This window comes from Hyaena hyaena, unplaced genomic scaffold (assembly GCF_003009895.1).
Source record: "Hyaena hyaena isolate Hyena2069 unplaced genomic scaffold, ASM300989v1 scaffold_395, whole genome shotgun sequence".
NCBI classification, from domain to species: domain Eukaryota; kingdom Metazoa; phylum Chordata; class Mammalia; order Carnivora; family Hyaenidae; genus Hyaena; species Hyaena hyaena.
This window is the reverse complement of record NW_024081029.1, coordinates 76936-102711: the sequence shown is the minus strand read 5'-3', so window position 1 is coordinate 102711 and position 25776 is coordinate 76936. Positions and strand designations below refer to the sequence as shown.

The 25776-nt window shown below is 35.6% G+C and overlaps 1 protein-coding gene across 1 annotated transcript; it reads left to right on the top strand.

The window, feature by feature from the left end:
* The first annotated feature begins 1955 nt into the window (after positions 1–1955).
* SULT1B1 (sulfotransferase family 1B member 1) lies at positions 1956–25768 on the top strand. The gene is made up of 8 exons (XM_039251765.1): positions 1956–2168; positions 8891–9090; positions 9812–9940; positions 13380–13477; positions 15400–15526; positions 16125–16219; positions 19703–19883; positions 24047–25768. Exons 2-8 carry the CDS (start codon positions 8943–8945, stop codon positions 24157–24159), a joined length of 891 nt encoding a protein of 296 aa, XP_039107696.1. The 5' UTR covers positions 1956–2168; positions 8891–8942; the 3' UTR covers positions 24160–25768.
* Positions 25769–25776: the final 8 nt, after the last annotated feature.

The window sequence follows — 25776 nt, the reverse complement described above, 5'->3', positions numbered from 1 at the left end:
AAGCTTCTTATGATTGCATTTTTATATGCTGCTGCTAGTATGGTTATATTAGGTGTTATTTACAGATTTTTCACAGAACAGATCCCAAGCTTTCAGCTCATCTGTATCTCTATAATAACTAACACTGAATTTTTAAGAAGCATGTTAATAATAATAAAGTTTTTGAAAAGATGCAGTCAATGGCTAGGATATATTTTAAGCATATTGTTTGTGCTAAGTAATTTAATAATAAGAACAGTGTGTACAGAAATTGGAACCCCTGTGCACTGTTGGTCGGAATGTAAAAAGGTGCAGGTGCTATTGAAAATAGCCTGGTAGCTCCTCAAAAAACTTTGAAATATGTATTACCATATGATACAGCAATTCTACTTCTGGGTATATATCAAAAAGAGTTGAAAGCAGAATCTCAAAGAAAAGTTTACACACCCATGTTCATACCAGCATTTTTCATAGTAAGCAAAGGACAAAAGCAGACTAAGTATCCATCAATGGATAACTTGATAAACAGTATGTGATATATACATACGATGGAATATTATTCAACACTAACAGGGAAGAGAATTATGACACATGCTATAATATAAATGAATTTTGAGTCAAGCCAATCACAAAAAGACAAATATTGTATGATTTCACTTTCATGAAGTGTCTATAGTAGTCAAATTCATAGAAATAGAATGAGTGATATCCTATCACTCAATTGTGATAGGCTGAAAATTACTGTGTCTAGATTGGTTTTTTTAAAGATCAATAGGGACTCCTGGGTGGCTCAGATGGTTGAAGTCCAACTTCGGCTCAGGTCATGATCTCACAGTCTGAGTTCGAGCCCCATATCAGGCTCTGTGTAGACAGCTCAGAGCCTGGAGCCTGCTTCAAATTCTGTGTCAGCCTCCTCTCTCTGCCCCTCTTCCCCTCACACTCTGTCTCTCTCTGTCTCTCAAAAATGAATAAACATAAATAAATAAATAAATAAATAAATAAATAAATAAATAAATATAAATAAATAAAAGATCAATCTTGGGGATCCTGAGTGGCTCAGTCGGTTGAGGTTCTTCTGACTTTTGATTTCATCTCAGGTCATGATCCCAGGCTCGTAGAATTGAGCCCCATGTCAGGGGCTCAGCATGGAGCCTGCTTAAAATTTTCTCCCTCTCTCCCGTTGTCCCTCCTCTGCTCTATCTATCTAAAAGAAAAAAATTGTAAAAAATTATAAAATGTCCTTAACAATCTGTAAGTAAAATGGAGGGTCTTAAAGAATGTGCTAGTTTCCTTCTAGGCTGTTTGATTTCCCAGACCTACATAGGTATAATCTCCAGGACAAGGGGTTGGCAGTTATAGCTGGATCTGTCTTGTTAAGCGCCTTTAGCTAAAGGATTGATTACAACAAGCAGACCATAAGCAAATCTTACAAGGTGATTGAGATAACAGGGGTAGAGAACAGGAGCCTATTTCTGGGGCAAAGTTTCTTCCCCTCCACACATAAGCTTCTTGTTTACTCTTTCTTTGTGTATAGTGACTCAGCATATAAATATAAAATGCTGAGAAGTTGTGGAAATGATTAGAGTGACAGCAATCATCAGTTCTACCCTGTTTCTGCTTCCTAAAATTATTTCATGTTTAGTAAATGTTTGTATATGTTTGCCCTTTCCGTGATATTGGAAACTTATGTTTCTTCTGGATGAAGCACACATGCACACACTCACACACACACACACACACACACACACACACACACACAACTTTTCATCATAACCAAAATTATTAGAAGACATTCTTAAAAGAGAAGCAACTGATGCTTCATATTTGCCCCGAGGCATTTCTCTCAGACCCTGTTAAACCCTTCACATCCAGGCAGTGTCGCCGTGCTAACTTCTGGTCACCACCCTGATCCATTTCCTTGTCCGCACTTCCTGGCTTTGCCAGCTGTTGAAACAGCAGTGCCTGCCTCTGTGTGTATCTGCGTGTAGTTCAGACTTTTTATATCTTAACTGCCTGTAAAGTCACTGACTACTACACGCAGATCCCATCCTGAACTTGCTGTTGTCCTGGCTTCAGAGGTGAGCCTCCCGCACCCGCCGTCCTCGGAGTGCCACCAACTCTCAGGGTTCTTTTCGGTCCCAGCACCACTGACTGAAAATAAACACTGCAAAAGGAGATTAAATTGTGAGGTAAAATTTGCTTTTTAAAATTTCTTTTCTTGACGTTTTTGTCCCGCAGCCACAGAGCATTGGGCTTCTTCAGTGATTTCAGCTTGGAACACATGTTTCCAATTTACATGCTTTTGCCTAATTCCAGTTTTCCCACGGGAAACTCAGTATTGTTGATGCTGTGCACAGTCTCTCGGGCTTTCCGTTATTCCATTTCTTTTTCTAGGTTCAGATGGACTTTTCTGAAGCATGCCAGGATCGGGGGTCTTCTTGTGAAACTGCACGCCTCATAAGGGAGTAAAGCTGGACTTTATTAAGTGAAACAAATGGAAGAAATATTGTTTTCTCATTAAAAGAACCGTTCAGTTTTAATGTCATATATTTCAGTTAGTTTCTCCTAAGAGGGGAGTTGTTTTTCATTTTTCTCTTTTTTACCATTGGTCTCTTTTTTTGAGAGAGAGAGGACACATGTGCGAGGAGGGGAGAAGGGCAGACGGGGAGAGAGAGAGAAAGATATGGAGGGGGGAATGTTAAGCAGGCTCCATGCTCAGCGCAGAGCCGGAGGCAGGGCTCTATCCCACGACCTTGGGATAGTGCCCTGAGCCGAAATCAACATTTGGCAGTTCAACCAGCCGAGCCCCCCCCCCCCCTCCCCGGGAGCCCCTACCATTGATCTTTATAAAAGCGAATCTAGACACTGTAATTTTCAGCCTGTTGCTCAAGTAGGGAGACCTGCCATGTCATGTAGACTATCGTATATAACCACATAAAATTGTTTGTCACTTTTTGGTAGGATTTAAAAGATTTTTATAAACTAATTTTTATAATTTTAAATATCATTCATAAACCATCTTCCAGGGAATCAGGCTCAGTGACATTAGTTATGTCTTGCCACCTTACCCCACTGCACCCATCTCCCTTTATAATTCTGAATTCATCATCCATGGGTCACAAAAAGGCAGTACAATTCAGGACTACTGCTCCTAGATTCCTCAACTGGTTACACCCACTTCCCAGATGTGACTAGTACCTATTCAGAATCAGCTGCTTTATGTCCTGTTACTCATATACATGCATCTCTGACATTTTTGCAGCATGAAAAGCTTAAGGTTTTGGTCAGAGACAAGTTTGCTCTGTTAAAGAAAAATTTCCTTACAAATGGTGAACACCCTTATTTGGATGAGATAACTCAAAGTCTGTTTCTCATTGCCACTAACCTGTGGTGTATCTTTGAACAGACTCTCTGAACCTGTTCCTGAATCTCATCCACCGAATGAAAGTAGGACTTATCATCGGGGTGGGTAGCACAGTCAATAAAATTTGCTTTCTACGAGACATGAATTCGTTTTGATAAAGCATTTATATCCATCCTATATTGTTAGAGAGTAGATTAAAAGTGGTTTAAAGTCATGCTTTCCACATTTTCTCGTGCATACAAATTACCTGGGGACGTTGTTAAATTAAAATTCTGATTCTAGATTGAGGCCCGAGATGCTACAGTTCTAATAAGCTCTTTGGTGATGCCAATAGTACATGGTGCTTGTATATGTACTGTATTTGAATAGTAATTGTGAATTAATTATATAAACATTTTTAAAAATAGTACAAATAAATCAAAATTAATAAATAAATGAAAAAGAATGAGTGAAGACATGAATGGACCCAGAAATGATGTTATAAATGTATAAAATAACATTAACCACCTATCAAGAAGGGAACAAATTTGTCCATATGATTTGTAGCAGACAGTAGAAAAAGGGAACTGTGTCCTCAATATTTGTTTGCTTTCCCACAATAATCTATATGCATAATAAGAGTTGGTAGTGGAGTTGTATTGCTACTAAATTTTAAGAAGTAAAAGAGAGCCTTACTTACTTTCCTCAATTAATTCAGAATATATAAGCATTCGAGTGGTATTTGGGATCAATATTTACCTTTATATAATCTGGGGAGAAACAATTGGCTAAGAACAAAATGCTTCAGGGAAAACTATTTTTTTATTATGTGAAACTCAGTTCTAATATCCAAATATACTATGTTGACTTCTGCTGTCACTCCTTCCTGTTTATCCAAATTAGGAAGTAACACAACCCCCAATATCTTAGAAGATTCTAAATGGGAAATGCAGATTTAATCATTTGCTCATTCAGTTCACTCAATATCTACTTCACTCCAAGTACAGAGCTTATACACTCAATTTCAGTTCTTTCCACTTCCTGCTTCTGCTGGGTTTTTGACCAACCACATTATTTGTTCCCTTCTTGGTGCTGCTGACATATTCCACAGTAATTCATTTTGGAGAATTTCTTCTATTAGACTCTGTTCCTACACTAACAAGCGACTGCTAAGGTAACCAGATAGTTACCACAAAATAGAAGATAATTGATAAGCATACAGAGGACAATGATTTAATATGGAATATTTAATATAATTTTCCTGAAATGCCCTGATCACTCAGCTTTTATCAGCATCTCATCTTAGGATCTTGTCTGCTCTAAATTTTTTTAGAAAATTTTTAAGTGTTTTTTTATTTATTTTTGAGAGAGAGAAACAGCACAAGTGGGAGACAGGCAGAGAGAGAGGGAGACACAGAATCTGAAGCAGGCTCCAGGCTCTGAGCTGTCAGCACACAGAGCCCACCACGGGGCTCAATGCCACTAACTGTAAGATCATGACCTGAGCTGAAGTCGGTGCTCAACCGACTGAGCCACCCAGGCGCCCCTTGTCTACTCTAAATATATATGTGTCTATCTACTGAACCTCTGCTTTTCCAGCAGTATACGGTTCTTCAGGCCTCTGAAGGACCCAGCTCCTCTATGAGCAGTAATAAACATGCAAAATCCTAATTATTTTTGCTGTTTTTCTAGCATAAAATGTTATGTATTTAAAGGCAAACCCATGAATTAGTAACAACTTCCACTGGGGAGACAAAAAGACACACTATTTTTGTGTGCATACCTATTAATTATAAGATATAAAATTATGAGATATAATGCATGTCTTACAATGTAAAATGAAAAAGCCTTTGTCCAGATTTCTCCCTTCTGGACTATTTTTAGGGGGTATGTAGAAGTTACCTCTAAAATGCCAGGCTTTTGTATTAACAAGTTTTTCCTAATCAAAAAACATACCTCTTTGTATACAAATTAATCTTAGGCATAACAGTTTAAGCAGCAGGTAGCTTTTAAATTAGTGATTTGTTTGTAGCTCCTATTATACAGGTAAATATTGAAAGCTTAATAGGTATAGTCACTGTTTAAAGTAGCTTCAAGGAATTTTGGGATCACCAAATTACTTACAAAATATTTACATGATAAAAATTATATATATCAATCCATTTAAGAACCTCTAGCTGGCAATCTTTGAAGTCTAGTTATAGTTATTTTACTAAAGGCGATAGGAGTTCATCTAAGATATTATGTAATTCAGATTGTTATTAACTCCAAGTCTATTCATATGTAATATATATTGTGTGCTATTGTTGATTGACAGATTCTCAGAAATAAATGGAACAATAGGGTTCTGAGGGTCCTATAACTTCTACATTTTGTATTTCCTTCCATTTCTAGTATGTTTACATTCTGTGGGGAGTGAGGGTGAGAGGGTTGTAAAATGAGAAACAGTAGTAAAAGCAAAGCTAGAGTTTCATTTACAAAGTTCAGTGAATAGGGGCACCTGGAAGGTTCAGTCAGTTAAGCATCCAACTTTGGCTCAGGTCATGATCTCACGGATCCTGAGTTCCAGCCCTGCATCAGGCTCTGCACTGACAGTGTGGAGCCTGCTTGGGATTCTCTCTCTCTCCCTCTCTTTACCCGTCCCTGCATGCACATACTCGCACTCTCTCAAAATAAATAAATATACTTTAAAAATCACCTACAACAAAGTTCAGTGAGTAACTCTCTGTGATGGTCATTTTTATGTGTCAACTTGATTGGGCCATAGAGAGCCCAGGTATTTGGGCAAATATTATACTAGACCCGTGAGGGTATTTCTGGATGGGACTAACATTTAAACTGGTAGACTGAATAAAGCAGATTGCCCTTTCTAATGTGAATGTGCCTTATCCAATTAATTGAAACCCTAAATAGAAAAAAAAGGCTGACCTTCCTGGGAGTGAGGGACAATTCATTCAGCCTGACTGCCTTGGAGCTGAGACATCATTTTTTTTCTGCCTTCTCACTCAAACTGAAGCATTGGTTGTTCTTTGGTCTCAAGCTTGCTGGCCTTCAAACCATTGAGTGTCCTAGGTCTCCAGTTTGCCATCTACAATGCCCTGGGACTTGTCAACCTTTATAATTGCATGACACAATTCTTCATAATAATTTCTCTCTCTCTCCAAATATATATAAATAAATACTATATACTTACATATAAATTACGTTTCTATATTTTATATTAATTATATATAATGTGTATATACATTTATATATTATATTATACATATAATATGTCATATTATCCATATATGTATATATCATATACATGTATAATTTATACATTATATATAATTTAATATATATTAAAATATATATTATATATAAAATATCGGTTCTATTTCTCCAGAGAAGAGAGAATAATAATATAATCTCCACCCAGTATTTAAAATTTTTTGAAGACTTACCAGAGCAATGAGATTCTAATTTAGAATTAATATTATTAGTATGATTAGGATTAGGATAGTTAAATCAAACAGTTTACAAAGAATTTTTTATATATACATATGTACTATACACACACGTACATACATATATACATATAAAGAGATTTATTATACCTAATTGACTTATGACGTTTTACAGACAGACAAGTCCCGAGATCTGCAGGATAAGTTGGCAAATTGGAGATCCAGCATAGCTGATGACTTACTCCAGTCTGAGACTGGAGAAGGCCTAAAAGCCAGGAGAGCTAATAGTGTTTTAGTTTTAAAGCTGTCAGGTACCAGACTCAGGAAAAGTCAATGTTTTAGTTCCAGTGTGATGACAGGAAAAAAGCTGATGTCACAGTTCAAAGATTGTCAGGCAAGAAGTATTCTCTCTTAGTTGGAGGAGGGTCAGTCTTTTTGTTTTATTCAGGTTTTCAACTTTAGGAAGGGCAATCTGTTTTATTCAATATACCAATTTAAATATTAACGTCATCCAAAAACACCCTCAAAGAAATACTCAGAATGATATTTAAGCAAATATTTGGGCATCTCATGGTCCACTCAAGATGATCCATAAAGTTAACCATCATGGCTCTAGGCAAAATGGAGTAAAAGGAAAAAAAAAATGAGCCTTATGATTTCCCCAGATAATTGCCTTGAAGGAGTTCCCTGGCCACAAGGAGACAATATCAGACATAAAAAATATATATATAATGCATGCAAAGAATCAGACAAAAGAAACCATAATAAAAAAAACATTCAATTGAAAACTACCTAGAACTAACATGATGTAAGAATTAGCAAATTAGCCTCAAATTAGAATTAGCCTTAAACCAGTATTCAATATGCTTGAAAAATTGAGGTAACAAAAATATAATCATTTCTGAAATGATATTCTGGAGATGAAAACTATAATGTCTGAGATAAAAATGCAATAGGTGGGATTAACATTGACTCTACATTGTGGAAGAAAAGGTTAATGACCATAAAGGCATAGCAATAGATGTTATTTAAAATGAAACACAGGGGTGCCTGGGTGGCTCAGTCAGTTAATCATCAGACTGTTGATTTCAGCTCAAGTCATGATCTCATGGTCTGTGAGATGGAGCCTTGTGTGGGACTCTGTGATGAAGGCATGGGATTCTCTCTCACCCTTACTCCCTGCCCTTCTCATGCTCTCTGTTTCTCAAAATAAATAAATAAACAAAATAAATAAATAAAATGAAACACAAAGAGAGAAAAAGATTTTTAAAGATTTTTAAAAGCATCAGTGAGCTTTGAATAACTTTATGTGGACTGAGGTTTCAGAAGGAAGAGGGAGAGAAATAATGACTGTAAACCCACAATTCCAAAAAGCTCAATAAATCTAAAACGTGCACATACACACACACACACACACACACACACACCCTGTGAAAATAACGACACCAAAACATACCATAATTCAGTTGCTCAAAATCAGTGATAAAAAAAAAAAATCATAGTCACAGGAATATAAGGGCCAGCATAGAGAATACAGTCCATGATATTGTAATAACATTGTGGTGATAGCTGGTAGCAGCTACATTTATGGGGAGCATAGATCTGTAGGGAGAAGCTGAATCATTACATTGTATACCTGAAAATAATGTAACATTGTGTGTCAACTATACTTAAATAAAAGAAAATTTTTAAAAGAAAATCTTAGAAGCAGACCGAGAAAGCAGACGTGTTATGTACAGAAGAACAAAGGTAAGAAAGGCAATAGATTTCCTACAAAGAAAACTGATGTACAACTGAAGTGTAATGGTGAGTGCTAGATTTATTTTGCCCTAAGTCCAGATAATTCTCAGTGTATTTCTGTAAAATCTGATTTCCAATTCTAAGATGTGTTGTTTCATTTCTGTCCAAAGCTTCCAGTAAAGACCTTTGTGCTGCTTGTCACTGAGCCAGTTGCTGTTCTTGCAATCTACAGCTTTATATCCACAAAAATGCCCTTTGTATTTAGATCTCTGCACACTGAGTGTGTTAAAGGCCAAGTTCACTCTGTATCAACTAACAGTGTCTTAAGAATAACATTAGTTACCCAACTTCTAATTTTTGTCTTCTTTATTTTTCCAAGATTGGATTGTCAGAAAATAATCTCTTAGGTGTTTGTACAACCTGGGATAAAAATGACTTCCCCAAAAGACGTCCTGAGAAAAAATCTGAAGATGATCCATGGCTGTCCCATGGTCTATGCATTTGCAAACAACTGGGAAAGGATTGAACAGTTCCACAGCAGGCAAGATGACATCGTGATAGCCACTTACCCAAAGTCAGGTGAGTTTTGGGGCCTGACAAATACATATCTGACTTTAGCCTTTGTTTCCTGAAAATCAGCTTCTCTACAAAATCATTATCATCCTAGGGGCACCTGGGTGGTTCTGTAGGTGAAGTCTTGACTCTTGGTTTTGACTCAGGTCATGATCTCGGGGTTTGTGGGTTTGAACCCTGCATCAGGCTCCATGCTGACAGTGCAGAGCCTGCTTGGGATTCTCTCTCTCCCTCTCTCTCTCTGTTCCTCCCCTGCTTGTACTCTCTCTCTCAAAATAAAGAAATAAAATGATTATCATCCTAAGTAAAATTAACATTCCTATGAGTCAGTCTGGCCATCTACTTTGAGTATATTTTGGATGAGCATTTGGGACACAGAAAGAAGAATTAAGTTTCTAATAGAATGTATTAAAATGGGAAGCTCTCTGTAGGTACTTTTTCTCTCCAGAATCAATAATTATTTTTAAAATGTTGCCTTTCGGGGCGCCCGGGTGGCTTAGTCGGTTAAGCGTCCGACTTTCGCTCAGGTCATGATCTCGCGGATCGTGGGTTCGAGCCCCGCGTCGGGCTCTGTGCTGACTGCCAGCTCAGAGCCTGGAGCCTGTTTCAGTCTGTGACTCCCTCTCTCTCTGACCCTCCCCTGCTCACACTGTCTCTCTCTCTCTCTCTCCTAGAAATAAATAAAACGTTAAAAAAAATTTATTAATAAAATGTTGCCTTTCAACAGGTACCACTTGGGCTAGTGAAATTGTGGACATGGTTGTAAATAATGGAGATATTGAAAAATGTAAGCGGGATTTTATAACAGTTAAAGTTCCAATGTTGGAAATGGTTGTCCCTGGACTAAGAACTTCAGGTAATTTTAAACCAACTGGGAATTATAATTTTGTAGTATTATTCATATAGCATATTAATTATTATATTTGCATTTTCCATTCAAAGAAAGTGGAGTCAATTTGGTAACATAAAATGGAAGTTTGCAGGCAGTACAATCACCAAGACCTATAGAGAAACTGTAGTTTAATTCATTGCATATCCAGGTATGACAACCTATGATGAAAGAATTTTGTTGTAGAAAATAACTAAAAATTTGGGTGATAACATAAAAAATGTTCTTTATATTTTATTGACTTTTGTTGTATAGAATCTGATAGATTGGATTAAAAGCTCCTTATGACATTGCTGTATTTAAATAAGTAAAGTACCAATTCTTCTCAAACATAAAATTTACTATTCATACAATTCATTTTCATTCCACAAATATTTATTGAGTGCTTCTAAAGAATTATGTACTGTGCTATGGGCTGGATATAAAATGATTAGTAAATTCAATGCCCTATCCTCACTGAGTTTGTAGTAATATTGTGTCATTAAATAAGTGAATAATAATATTTGAATATTATTAGGCTTATGTATCCAAAGAATAGGGCTCTATGAAAGAGAACAATAAGAGAGTTTATTTTAGATCAGATATTTAGGGATCTCTACTCTGAAATGAGACATAATATAAAGCCATGCACATAATTGGAAAAAACATATTTAAGGATGAAATATTAGGTATGAAGACCTAGATGCAGAAAAGACCTTGGTACAGTACAGGGATTAAACAACAACAATGAAAGAGGAGAGTAGGGCTTGTAGTTTTCAAGAAGTGCTCAGTGATCTGAAAGAATCAGGAGTATGATGTCCCATGGGCATGTGAGAAGGCCTTAAGGAGTGAGGTCTAGCTCGCTAGTGCTGCTGGAAACCTGGGGTAGGAAGACAGAAGTATGGTAGTGAATGTTCATATCAACTTAAAACTAGCTCTCTCTGGTTACTGGTTACTTCCAGAAGCAGAGAAGAACCAACAGAAAAGGTTTCATTCCTTCTGTGTGGTTGCCTGAAGTCAGAGCAAATGTTGACCCTTGATGCTAAAAGAGCTATTCTGGGATAGGCAAACAAAGTGAGTCCAAGAGTGAGATCAGACTCCAAAGCCATAAAGAAGTATAAAGTGTAAAAGTGATAGAATCAGAGTAATCCAGGTGAGGGAGTCAGGCATGACTAGTGGAAGATGGGGGTTAGGAGTGGGAGTGAGGCCTTGTAACATCACCAGAGAGAGAGTAAGTGAGGTTCAACAGGTAACAGAGGGCAAGTTGACACTAAGATTGACTCCGGAGCCTGAATATGAATATGTGTAATATCATTACGTATTCCCCGCATTAACATTTGTGCAATAAAGGACTCATTTAAAGGACATTATGTGGTAAAATAGTTACAACCTAGAGGTTGAGAAATCTTTTAATGACGTTAGGGAGTGAAGAGGAACAACAGATGGGAAAAACTTCATAAGAGAAACAAATGTAAGAGTTCATGTCATGGGCATTGAGAAATAATGAGTTATGGAAAATTATGATTTCTCATTTCCATATGCTGCGTAAAGTGACTGTAACTACCCGGTCAGTATTAACTGGGTATAATAAAATACGTGGTGAATTTTATAGGCATATAACTAGTGTTTCCAGATAAAATTCAAGATACCATGTTTAATTTGAGATTCAGATAAATAGCTCTTTTATTTAGCATAAGTATATCCCAAATATTGCATGGAAGATATTTATACTAAAAGGTGTCTGTTGTTTACCTGAAATTCAAATTTAACTAAGATTCTTGATCTATGATTCCTAAGTTGGCCAACCGTAACCACATTAAAATTAAGACATTCTTCCTAATACAACTATGTGCTATGCATTTTTCTCTACAGAACATTTATTGGTAAACAAAGCAAGCTATACTTCTGCTCTTGTGGGATTTCCATTCAAGTGTGTTTGAGGTGGGGTGAGGAAGAGGCATGGGGACAGACAATAAATAAATAAACAAGTAAATAAACGATGAAACAAAAATAAACCATATACAGAACATTTTAAAAGGATATTTTAATAGAGATTCAGTGGCTTTTTAATGTATGTAATAACTTTTTGTAAACAACTGAAGCATAAGATTGTTTTGAATGAGTAAGTCAGATGCAATTTTGAGCAGGTGTGCCTTGTATGCAAAAGGTGGGAAGATAATGTAGGATTAACAGGTAATCTAGAGGTTAGACTGGATATAAGTAATATTGTGAAGAATATGCATAGGACTTTAAGATTTATTGAATATGATACCTGAAGGAGAAGACAACAATAATTGAGATTTTAGGTGTTGGTGACTGTCCAGGAAATAGCATCATTAACAGACATATCTAGGATATGATAAGGTCACTGAGTGCATTAAAAGAATCGTAAGTTAAAAGAGTTGGACCAGCTTTTCTTAGCTATGTCAGGAATTCTCTGAGTATGCCTTTACCCCAGAAGTGACTTCAGACTGGACAAGTCACTTATGTAGTGAGATGCAGGTACTGGGATTTTCCTAGCTCTGAATATACAAAATAAATGGATATTTTCCATCTCGGGGAAGTTCACACATCCCTTATACAAAGACCTGAAATGAGGTTTTCTACAATTACTTGTATAACTTTAATGAGGTCAGCTAATACCTAAAAATTACACAACATTTTCATTTTGCATATATAAACATATGACACATAAAGGAAATTAAAAATGCAGATGCAACAGCTGACGCTGTACAGAAATAACATTGTCTATGTCATAATAGCGTATGCAAAACAGTAGTTGATGTGAGAATTACTAGTTATTGATATCTCTTTGAGATACAGAAAATATTTTTGTAATTATTTATAATAATGCAAGGTATGATAAAACTCCAAACTACTAAAGCTGATAACTATTACCCCTCATTTTGGAGGTGGGGAAAGTGAAACACAGAGACTAGCATACTTTTCTTTCTATTTTCTTTTAATTTGTATTATTTTTTAATAGTTTACTGTCAAGTTGGTTTCCATATAATACCCAGTGCTCATCCCCACAAGTGCCCTCCTCCATGCCCATCCCCCCTTCCCCTCCCCTCCACCCCCATCAGACCTCAGTTTGTTCTCAGCATTCAAGAGTCTCTCATGGTTTGCCTCCCTCCCTCTCCCCCACTATTTCCTCCCTTCTTGTCCCCCATGGTCCTCCGTTAAGTTATGTCTCATGATGCGTTAAGTGACAGACTTAGGATTCAAACCCGAGGAGGCTAACCTCAGAACTATGCCCTTAACCATTATGCAATATTGCCTCTTAGAATCCAGGTAAATATCTGTGATGGGTTCAAAATCTAGCACCATTATATACTGCTCAAAAATATTTTAGCAGGTGAAAATCAGGAAATGCAGGCTCCTTTAAGACTTTAATGTGTCTCTATACTAAACTAAATCTTCCCAGGAGTAGAACAATTAGAGAAGAATCCTTCCCCCCGGCTTGTGAAGACACATCTACCAATTGATCTCCTTCCTAAGTCTTTCTGGGAGAACAACTGCAAGGTATATTCTACACTGCAAGTCAATCATTTTCAAGTTATTTCTTTATTTTTGAGAGAGACAGAGACAGTGTGAGTGGAGGAGAGGAAGAGCGAGAGGGAGAGAGAGAATTCCAAGGAGGCTTTGCACTATCAGCACAGAGCCTGATGCAGGGTTCAAACCTGTGAAACTGTTCATGAAACTGTGAGATCATGACTTGAGTTGAAACCAAGAGCTGGTCACTTAACTGACTCAGCCACCCAGGCTCCCCGTAATTCAATTTTTCAATGTGGCCTTATCCCTTTAATCACACGAATGGTAAGCGATTGCTCAAATGTTTTGTTTACTTGTTACTCTGAGAACTGAGCTACATAAGAAAATGGCTAAATTAAAAATATACATAGTTCAGTCTAAACCTACATAGTCAAGTTTGCCGCACACATGTAGCAACAGGATCCCCATCTCAGGACAGTATTGCTACTGATATTCCCCAACGGTCTCTAGATAGTCTGACCTTCCCCCAAAACTCAACATAAGGGTGTCAGTTCTTATTTGATTATTTGGTAAAATTCTCCAGTAAAACCTTTGTGCCTGAATATTGATTCTGGGGAATTTTAAATTTGAAATTCAGTTTCTTTAATAATTGTGGGGCTATTTTGATTATCCTCTCTTTCAACCTAACTGATTTTTACCAGTTTGTGATGTATGAGGAATCCTTAGTTGTTGAATTTTGTAATGAAAAGTGTTTTATAATTCTCTTCTTATTCTTTCTTTGAACAGTAGACTGTAGTTTTACAGCAACTTTATTTTTAGACCAGTTCTAGGTTCACAGCAAAATTGAGTAGAAGGTAAAGAGATTCTCCATATATCCCCTGCCCCTACACATGCATAGCTACCTATTATCAACATCCCCCACCAGAGTGGTACATTTTTTACAACCGATGAACCTACACTGACACATCATTATCACCGAAAGATTATAGTTTACATTAGGATTCACTCTTGGCGATGTACATTCTATGGATTTGGACAAATATATAATGACATATTATATATATATATATACTATAATATATATATATTATATATATTATATAATATATATACATACACACACACAATAATATACCATTATAGTATCATACAGGGTAGCTTCACTGCCTTTTCTAGAATGTCATATAGTTAGAATCATACAGTTTGTAGCTTTTCCAAATTGTATTCTTTCACTTAGTAATATGCATTTAAGGTTCTTCCATGTCTTTTCATGGCTTAATAGCTCATTTCACTTTAGTGCTAAATAATATTCCATTGTCTGGATGTATATCAGTTTACTCATTCACCTACAGAAAGACATCTTGGTTCCTTCCACATTTTGGCAATTATGAACAGAGCTCCTGTGTACATACACTTGCAGGTTTTTGTGTGGTCTTTATATTTCAACTTTGGGTAGATGCCAAGTAATGCAATTGCTGGATTGTAGGTAAGAGTATTGCTTAGCTTTGTAAGAAACTGCCCAAGTGTCTTTCAAAGTAGCAGTACTGTTTTTTTCAGTCCCACCAACAATGAATGAAAGTTCCTGTCACTCTACATCCTCACCAGGATTTAGTGTCAGTTTTCTGGCTATTGGTCATTCTAATAAGTATGGAGTGATGTCTCATTGTTGCTTCAATTTTCATTTCTCTGATGACATATGATGTGTAACATCTTTTCATACTCTTATTATAGTTTTAATGGCTGTACTATTTATTGTGATACTGCCTGGTTTTTTTCTTGATATTAGTTGTGTCTTCTCTTTTTTATTAGTCTTGCTAGATGTTTATTAATTTTGTGATTTTTAAAAAGAACCAGCTTTCTGCTTCATTAATTTACCCTAATGTTTTCCTGTTACTAATTTCATGGATTTCAAATCCATGTGATTTTCTTCCTTCTCCTCCACCCCCCCATAGATGATTTATCTGGCTCGAAATGCCAAGGATGTTGCAGTTTCATATTACCATTTTGACTTAATGAATAATTTACAACCTGTTCCTGGCCCCTGGGAAGAATATCTGGAGAAGTTCATGACTGGAAATGGTAGGTAGGGTTGGCTTGAAATTAATATTTTCTTTTTAATAATACTAAAAACCATTATTGTTATGACTCTTATCAAAACACTTTTCCACATCAGTAACAAGTATTAGCATTTTAAAAACTTAGATCAACTATATTTTATATTTTACATGACATCAATAAATAAATTTAGTGTTTAACTGTGGCTTGATAAAAATATTCTCAAATATCTTCTTAGGTGTTAGAAATCAATTCTCAGTTCCTGCTTACAATGGAAATTGTTTAACTTGCCCAAATCTTTAGTTATATCTGTTAAACATAAATAGTACTTAAATAAATAATTAATATGAGTACTTAGTAGAATAGTTTCCTTCTATGAAAGGCTAAGTAACACCCATTGGAGGTCAGTGTATTTTCATTTGAAATGTACATTTCCTTTGTACTTTCTATTTTTAAAATCTGATGGTACATTCATAATTATTTATTTTTTAATTAGCCTTATATATTCAGTTCCCTTGATTACTAAATTCCACAAAATATTTGTACAATTTGCCTTATTGTTTAGAAACAAATCTTTAGTTTGATGAAAACTTATGATAATAGACTGTTTTTCTGGTATTAGTGGCCTATGGCTCCTGGTTTGATCATGTTAAGAGCTGGTGGAAGAAAAAGGAAGAACACCCAATACTTTTCTTGTACTATGAAGATATGAAAGAGGTAAAATGGTATAAATTCATTCTGGATAATTCCCCCATTACATCCAAAAGGTTGGGGCCAAGGGTTAACACATATTTTTAACTTATCTATGGAGTAAAAAATGATATGATTATTTTGCTTCTTCTCCATGCCTGCTTACTCAGATCTTTCTAAGATCATTAGTGACTTCTACTGGTAAAATCCATGACATTTTATCATACTTTTTATCCATTGTGTTTATTTTGGGCAACTTTTCTTTTTGAAAGTCTTTCCTACATTTAACAAGTTATCATTCTGTCCTGGTTTTCCTAGAATCTCTATCTATCACTTAATTTTTTCAAGCTCTTTGCCACATTTTGGTGATCATACCCATGCCTACTATTGTCAAAACTATTTATGTGCTAGTGCCCCCCCAAAACTCCATTTTAACTTCCATGCTTTTATTAAAATGACCCTCAAATTTAACACATTCAAAACTAAACTCAGTTTCCTTCTCTCTCACTCCAACATGTAATCCTTTTCTCCTTTTATTTTTGCTTTGGTTAATGATGTGATTTGTCCATTAATTTTCAAAGTTTGAAAATACATTGTCTTCATTGGCTTCCATATGGCGAATACAGTTCCACTCTAATTGTGAGCATCTCATTGGTTCACATGACCTATCTATTATAACTGCTACATGCGCCCCTCTCTTTACTCTCTTACTATATCTCTCTTAGTTTGGAGACTCATAAGTATTCATGTAGTCTCCTGTATGAATTAATATAGTTCAAATATTGCAAACTTCTAGGCCTATTTTGAGGCTATTTTACTTAAATTAGGCAAACACACACACACACACACACACACACACACACCTGAGAAATATGTGGAAACTAAGTTCCTCTATTTGAAAAAACCTGGACATACAAATGAAGATACATTGTAGACTTCCAGATTGATAATGGAAGGTACAATATCTATCATTTTCATAGCAGCATTCACAGTACATAATATGGCACCTTGCATATACAGAGGAGCTCATAGAATCACTTGTATAGATAATTGATTATTTGAATGACATATACAGAGAGGCTCATAAGATCACTTGCATGGATAACTGATTACTTGAATGAATAAATAAATGAATAAATAGTATTAACAAGCATTTTAGAGACATCAATTTTACTTGATATCACAGAAATCATGCTCCATGTAAAATTTCCCTTGATTCAAGTATTTCTGAGAACCCCCTGGGGTATTTCTCACATCTTAACTGAAAGAGTGTTCTGAGTTTTTCTGCTCTGCCCAGGATCCCATCTTCCATCACATTTGTTTGCAGCCCATAGAGAATTCATGGTCTAAGCTTTACTATTGTCCATTTATACAGGGCTTGAGGCAATTTATTTGAATTTGCTGGCAATATACAGATGTGAAACTGAAGTGGTTTTATGAAAACCTTTTAAAAAGTGATGCTATCCCATGAGTGTTTGATTCGCCAGTTAAGTAATGAATTCTTCATAATAGAGAAAGTTTTCCTTCTGTTCTTTCTTTACTTCCTGGACCCAGAGTAGGCCTTAATAACTTTATGAAAAGAGCAATTTTAGCTTCTGAATATAGACCCTTTCCTCCATAGCATGGGGAAATACATTTTCTATGCTGGGCTGCTTTCCCAATTCTGAATCTGACAGCATGCTATCCTCTATGTGACATTCTTGTGTCAACCATTTCTCTTCTTATTTAGCTAAAATGTGTTATTCAAATCCACTCATTAATTCTGATTTATGGCGTTGCCCAATCAGCTTTTTAAGCATATCTGTATATTTTGAGTTCCACTCAAACGTGCTATAATCATTGAATTTAAGAGATGATCTTTTTCTCCTGTCATACCAGTCATTTTTAGACAATATTATATGAAGAAGTTTAATCTACAGCAGAAAGAGTTTCGGTAGGAGTCAGCACCCTGCTTTCACTTGTACTGAGCTATATGCTAACATGCTCACTGATATTTAGGCAGTGGTCAGATTATTCTCCAAACATTTGGAATCCCTAAGAGAAATTGTTCTCTATCTGCCTGTTCTCTATCTCCATCTGTGGTTTTCCTAGTACCACTATTAACTTTTCTTTTGGCATTTTTCCCATTATCATAATTTCTGATCTTTTACTTCTTCCAAGCATCCCTTAATTAGTCATCTCTTTCCTCTCTCATTGTCTGAGATACAAAATATTGCCAGAACTTTCCTTGTAGGGAACTGCCTGCCAAAATGTGAACGGATGTGTATGTGAACACACACACAGTTAGTGACATATTATTAAGTGTTGTTGCTTCCCTGCAAAAGAGATAAAGTAAAAATTCCTCAACAGGACATCCAAAGACTTTCTCAGTTTTACCCCAATTTATCTTTCCAATTTTACAACTTCTCTCACTCCTATGAACAACTCAAATCAAACTTCAACCACTTTTCTTTTTTTTAATTCCCTCAACATATTATGAGACTCTATACCTCCAAGAGTTTTTGCCTATATTCTCTACTGGAAATTCACTCTCCATCATCTCAGCAGACCACACATCATGGTAAATTCTGGTTCACTTTTTTCAATTCAGCTTAGATATCACCTTCTCAAAGTATTTCTAGACATATTCATATAGAGTTTAGTTTAGCTTCCTTAAATTTCCAAATATTAAGTTTATGTCATTAGAATCTGGAAGGTGATCTGTTTCTCAAATTTTGTTCTTTTTATCCCCAATTGTTCATGAATAACTTAGGTCTTGATATCTTTGCACCTTCATAGGAGTTTATTTTTGATAATTTTTGTCCAAGCAAGGTCTATGATATAAAGACTCTAAGGCAAACATACTTGACATTGTTCATGAATTTATTATCTTTGCTTTTAAATATTGTTATTAACAACAAGAAAGGATGGGGCATCTGGGTGGTTCAGCCAGTTAAGTGGCTGACTTTGGCTCAGATCATCATCTCACAGTCTGTGAGTTCAAGCTCAGCGTAGGGCTGACAGCTCAGAGCCTGGAGCCTACTTCGTATTCTGTGTCTCCCTCTCTCTCTCTGACCCTCCCCCACTCGTGCTCTCTCTCTCTCAAAAATAAATAAATATTAAAAATAAAAATAAAGACAAGGAAAGAATTTTAATTAACAAATAAATAAAGCCAAGGAGAATAAAAAGATATAGCTGTTTTTTCCTCCAAATATTGTTACTATTTAGCCCAAAATTTGTTCTTATTTTACTTTGGATATAGTAATAATATGAAATTTAATAATACGAAATTTAATAATATGGAATTTAGAAGAAATAAAATATTTCCAGCCTATTTCTCCAAACATAAATTATTGATTTTTTTCATTTTCATGATTAATTTAAAAACCATTGATGATCCAACAAAATATTGATTGAATATTCAGAACCAAGATTTAAGAAAACAGGTTGTAAATACTACAGTTTCCCATTATGTTAATGATGTATTTATTTACCGTTTTCTTGGGTATGTCTCTCTTTACCCACTAATAGAATCCAAAGCAGGAAGTCAAGAAGATTGGGAGATTTCTAGAGAAGAATTTGAATGATGAGGTCTTGGATAAGATTGTCCATCACACCTCATTTGAAGTGATGAAAGACAACCCTCTGGTGAATTATACACATATACCAACTACAGTGATGGATCACAGCAAATCCTCTTTTATGCGTAAAGGTAAATATTTTGCTGAGTTTAATTTCCCTTTTCACTTTCTTACTAATTTTTTTGTTTTTGTTTTTGTTTTTTTTTAATGTTTATTTATTTCTAGGAGACAGAGAGAGAGACAGCGTGAGCAGGGGAGGGTCAGAGAGAGAGGGAGTCACAGACTGAAACAGGCTCCAGGCTCTGAGCTGGCAGTCAGCACAGAGCCTGACGCGGGGCTCGAACCCACGAACCGTGAGATCATGACCTAAGCGAAAGTCGGACGCTTAACCAACTAAGCCACCCAGGCACCCCTAATTTCTTTGAAATGAGGATTAACTTTGTGATCTCTAACAAGTTACTTAGCCAGTTTGGGCACCAGTTTCTTCAACTGTAATATAGAGACACTAAAAATACCTGCCACAAAAAGTTGCTGAACTAGATTAGAAATTACCAAGGGAAATAATGCATATAAACATGTTATCTGAATACCTTGGGTATCTGGTGCATATTTCTTCTCCTATTTACTATGCTACTAAATGGGAGTAGTTTTTTGAGTTCTCATGTGAGTCATTCCAAACTTGTTATTCCTAAATCTTAAATCTTTACCTAAATAGGCATAGGCCTCCCTGTCCTCCTCAGTGATTAATTAATGTCACTCAATACAGAACTATCTGCTTTAAAGAACCCATAATCACTTGGAAAACAGTGGTCATTTTGCTAAGGATTCACCTTAGGACTTTTTTTTTTTTTTTTTTTTTTTTTTACCTAATGGGAAGATTTGCTCCCTAAAAAAACTATCTGAATTATAGGAAATATAGAATCCACATTTAACTTAAAAGCATGAAAAGAGAGGAATATGGCATTCACTACTGATTCAACTGAAGTAAATCCTGCATCTTGTGGCTTCTTGTACAGGATTTGTGTCAAAACTGTTTTATCAATCATAAAAATAATACATTTAACAAATTAACTTAAACAAATTTGAGAAGTTATCCACCCAATAATGTCACTCTGTTTTTAATATTTTTTATTGAAATGGGAGAGAAAGGGGTAAAACTGTATGCAGTTAGTGCTAGGAAATAAACACAATCCTAGAAATGTATTGTGCATATGAACATGTGGCTGAAAACACTTGATTTTCAAAGAGTTACACAGTTTAATTTTTTCTAAAACATTTTCTCTATTACTTATTAAAATAGCAAATAGTCTTGGTGTTTCCAAATTATTTTTTATTTTCAAAAATGTTACATTTAACTTTTCAAAACTAACCTCTACGATAAGAAGGAAAAGTAAATTTTTCATTGTAAATGGTGTCTAAACAAAGGCTGATGCACACATACACACATTTTGCTGGCAGAAAGAAAAAAAATCAAAAAGAAATCCTCCTTTACTAAATAAGGCAAATTGTCATTTTGTCAGATTATCTGAATGTAACTTCCAGGAGAGTTTTATTCCCGTTCATATGAAAATTGGTACCACCTCATGATCCCTCATTAAGGTACTGAGGTAGATGAAGTAAGTTCAGTATCTGGATTCTATGCTTTCTCCAACCTCAAACAGAAAAGAGTTCATGCTGCTCTAATGAGGGAGTCTGTCTTTACATCTGCTCTGGAACTGGTAAAAAACAAAACAAAACAAAACCATATTCTTTGTGGGCAGATTGATCCCGTCTTTATCCAGGCAATGCCACTCCATGTATCTGCGATTTTGAATACATTGAATCAATCTGCCAAAGGTCTAGCTACATCACTGAAAATATGGAGAAAGTAACATGCTCCATGGCATATGTTTGGGAGAGGGGATTATGGAAAATGACATGTAAGCATATGGAATGGGTTTTTTTGACCATAAATGATACATTAAAAAGTAACAAGTCTTATTAGTCTAAATAATTTATCCATTTATTCATTAACGCACTCGACAAATACTTAAACAGTCCCCATTTATTCATTCATTTATGTATAAAAAACACTCTTCACGAACACCTGAATGCAGCACATATTCTCTGGAAGATGCATGGGTGAATGACACATGCATCTGTTTTAAGAGGCTTATAATGTAATGCGAGAGGCATACATGTAAATGGATGTTAAACAGGGTTCAGAGTGATGTATAAACAAAAGGCCAGATGCACTCAGACTTGAGGGATGCCATGTTGGCTAAATCAAGGTCATAATTTAGTCACACAATAGTAAAAGTAGTAGGGAGAGGATAGATGATCTACAATGTTCATACTTATGTCCCAAATTGCAACAAAACAGAAATATCTGGGCTTTGACCAGCATTTATTTATAAAAAAAATTTATACTTCCCTTACTCTTGTGAAGCAAATGTGTTTGTGTATATTACATAATTGATACTTAAAGCACAAGATCAGTGGAATACTTTATATATAAGTCTTTATTGTTTAATCTGTGCTTTTTGTTTTTAATGACATCTTTATAGATGTACTGTTCCAAATATATACTCCTCTTGCATTTCAAAGAGCTCTTAACCATAGAGAGCACAGTGAGTGAACATATAACCTGAAGTATAATAATCAGGAAACAACCTTGTTTATGGGGATGTTTTTCAATAAAAGGATTTGAAATCTTCATCAAGTCATAATGGGTTAACATAGCTTGCAATTCAATAGGACATGTTTCGTATTTCATAAAATAACAAAAGTAGATGTTTATCTCCAAGCACATTTATAGTACATTAAAAACTTATTTATTCTTCAAATAAATATTTATAAGCATCTAAGCATAAGAAATTAAATGTAAATTTGTATCTCAAAAGTTTTGTAAAAATAGTTCAGAGACGTTATATGTTTGATTTTCAGGGCTATTCTTTTCATCTAAATTTCCAAAACAGTATAAGTCTAATGAACTCAGGGAAAACAGGTATTCTCCAAGTATCACACTATCTTCATTTGTAAATTCATGGGAAATTATACTTATCAACTTTCTAGTTCATGGATTGGTTTTGGTGATGGCCAGTCTTTTGCATAGTTTCCAAAATGAATTCATGAAATAAAATCTGCCCTGACCATTGACCCAGGGTCCAGTAGTAACCTTGTCTCCCATGACAAATGGAAACACTAAAAGAATCTTGTTCAGGAAACTATCGTACAACCCATAAATTCAGACAAGAAAATTCACCTTTTTCAGAATGTATCTTTAAAAAAGTCAGTCAAAACCACAATAAGATATCACCTCACACCTATAGGAATGGCTAGTATCAAAACAGATAAGAAATAACAAGTGTTGGCGAGGATGTGGAAAAAAGGGAACACCTGTACACTGTTGGTGGGATGCAAATTGGTGCAGTCATTGTGGAAAACAGTATGGAAGTTAAAATTAAAAATAAAATTAAAAATATAACTACCATATGATCCAGCAATCCACTACTGGGTAATGAAAATGAAAGCACTAATTTGAGAAGATATATACACCATTATGTTTATTTCAGCATTATTTACAATAGCTAAGATATTGAAGCAATGCAAGTGTTCAGCAACAGATGAAGGGATAAAGAAGACGTGGTTATACATACAATGGAACTCTACTTACTGTTAAAAATAAAATAAAATAAAATCTTGCCATTTGCAACAACATGGATGGACCTAGAAAGTATTATGTTAGGTGAAACAAGTAAGACAAAGAAAGATAAATACCACACAAGTTCACTTATATGTGGAATATAAAAAAATAAACATTAAAGAAAACAAAACAGAAACAGACTCATAAATAAAAGAACAAACTGATGGTTGCCAGAGGGGAGGGGAATGGGGGAATAGGTGAAAAAAATGAAGGGGATTAAGAGGAACAAACTTCTGGTTATGAAATAAACAAGTCACAGAGATGCAGAGTACAACTTAAGGAATGTAGTCAATAATATTGTAATAACAGATGATAACTTCATTTATCATGGTGATCATTTCTTAATAGATATAAATGTTGAACCACTATATTGTACACTGGAAATGAGTCTAATATTGGATGTCAATTATACTTCAAAAAAAGTCAGGTTCTGTTTAGTTATAAACCACCTTTTTAGATGGAAGGAATTACCAATAAAAGAGAAATGACATTTTGGAGTATTCAAATACAAAAAAGTCTTTCTCTTCTAACTTTTTCCTTTAGTATATATTAGCTTTTCCCTCATAATGGAAATATATTACTCCTTCATGTTTTCTTATTTATTTTTAGGGATTGCAGGTGACTGGAAGAATTACTTCACAGTAGCCCAAAATGAGAAATTTGATGCCCTTTACAAGAAGGAAATGTCTGGATCTACACTTCAGTTCCGCACAGAGATTTAAAGAGCCGACACTGCCAATCTGAAGGAGGAAGAACTAGGCAGTAATTTGTTAAAACGGGTAGTTATGACTTTACTTGGGCAGTCAAGTGGATTTATAAAGGAGAAAATGTGCTTTTAACATGGATGTTCTTTTACTGTCATTAATCAGGTCTCAGTTTCACCTCTGGCTCTGAGCTTCCAAATTCCCTAAAATTAGGGCCAATTGTTGCTTTTGGTAGGATATTCCTGCCTTTTCCCAAACTAGTATGGACAGCAAAGAAAGTACTTATCCTACTCAATCTCTATATGTTGTGGCTTAGAACTTAGTTCCCCTCCCTATTAACATGGTCCAAGAAGTGCTATTTGCACACTGATACTATATTTCCTAGCTCTGCCCCAATTTCCCCTTGTTGAAAACTTGACCCAGGACACTGTGTTCCATGGCTATCTTCTGGGTTTCAAGTTGTTCCCTGGGTCATAGATCATCTGCTCACAGTGCCACTATTTGGATAACACAGTTCATGTCCCTAATGATGTGGTTCAGATTTTAGAATTGTTCCTATACTTAATTTCTAAGCATCCAAATTTTTAATTGCTGAGGATCCAACTTCTGGGTCTCCACAGGTGAAAGGTCTATACTGGTCTCCCTGAGACCATCCCATGGGAACTGTAGCTCTGCTCTGAGAGCCTGAACTGAGGCAGCAACCTGCTTCCTGTGCAAAGTCCTCCCCAGTCTCAACAGTCTCTATTGCAATTCTAAGAATTGCCTATTGACATAGTCTGGTCACCATTCGGAAACTTCAGTTACCTCATTTTGTAATTTTTTTGGGTGGAATTGACCAAACTGATATCAAAGGGAAACTCTGGTCTAAATCTCCACTATGCCCTCCTGACCCCATATCCCTTCTGTGTACCATCTAATACTTATGCCCATCAGCTTGGGCTCTTTGATAAAATGTTTCCTTGGGACATTTGTTTCTCAACTCCAGCTTTGCCTTAGATGTAGTTATCTATATCTGCATATGCAGCAAGATCTCTTGCCTGTAGATAATATCAGCCTGTGACAAATTGCATGCCAGGCCCAAGCTCCCAAACTCACGTGTGGTGAGAATGCCCTGGGCCTTACTTGTTCTGGAGAAGAGTGCTAACACATGATAGACCCCCTGAGCCATGACTAAGATCGCTACAATAATTTGGGTGACAGTGTTTTGCCTTCATAGGCAAATGGCTGCTGTCAGCCTCTCCAGCTGGAATAGTGGCTCAAGCATGTAACTTCTCTCTTCCCTAGCCTCAGCAGAAAGCTGATCTAATGCCAACTGCAAATCTCCTGGGAGTGATATATAGATATGATTTTGGAAATAGTTGTTTTGATAGTTTTATTATAATATGTATTATAAATTGTTTTTGTATGTTTGTTAGAAATTTGTTTAGTAGTAGATAATCTTGAATACCTAGGGGTATGGTGAACTAGTTCCAGTTTTCTAGAATATGCTTTAATGACACAAAGTAAAGCCAATCAGAGATCTATTTGATTTGTTGCCTTTATTAATAAGTTATTGTGATACATGCTTCCAATTATATGGTCTATTTTTGAATAAAAATGTGTCTTTCCGAACTAGTCTTTAATCTGGGTAATAGA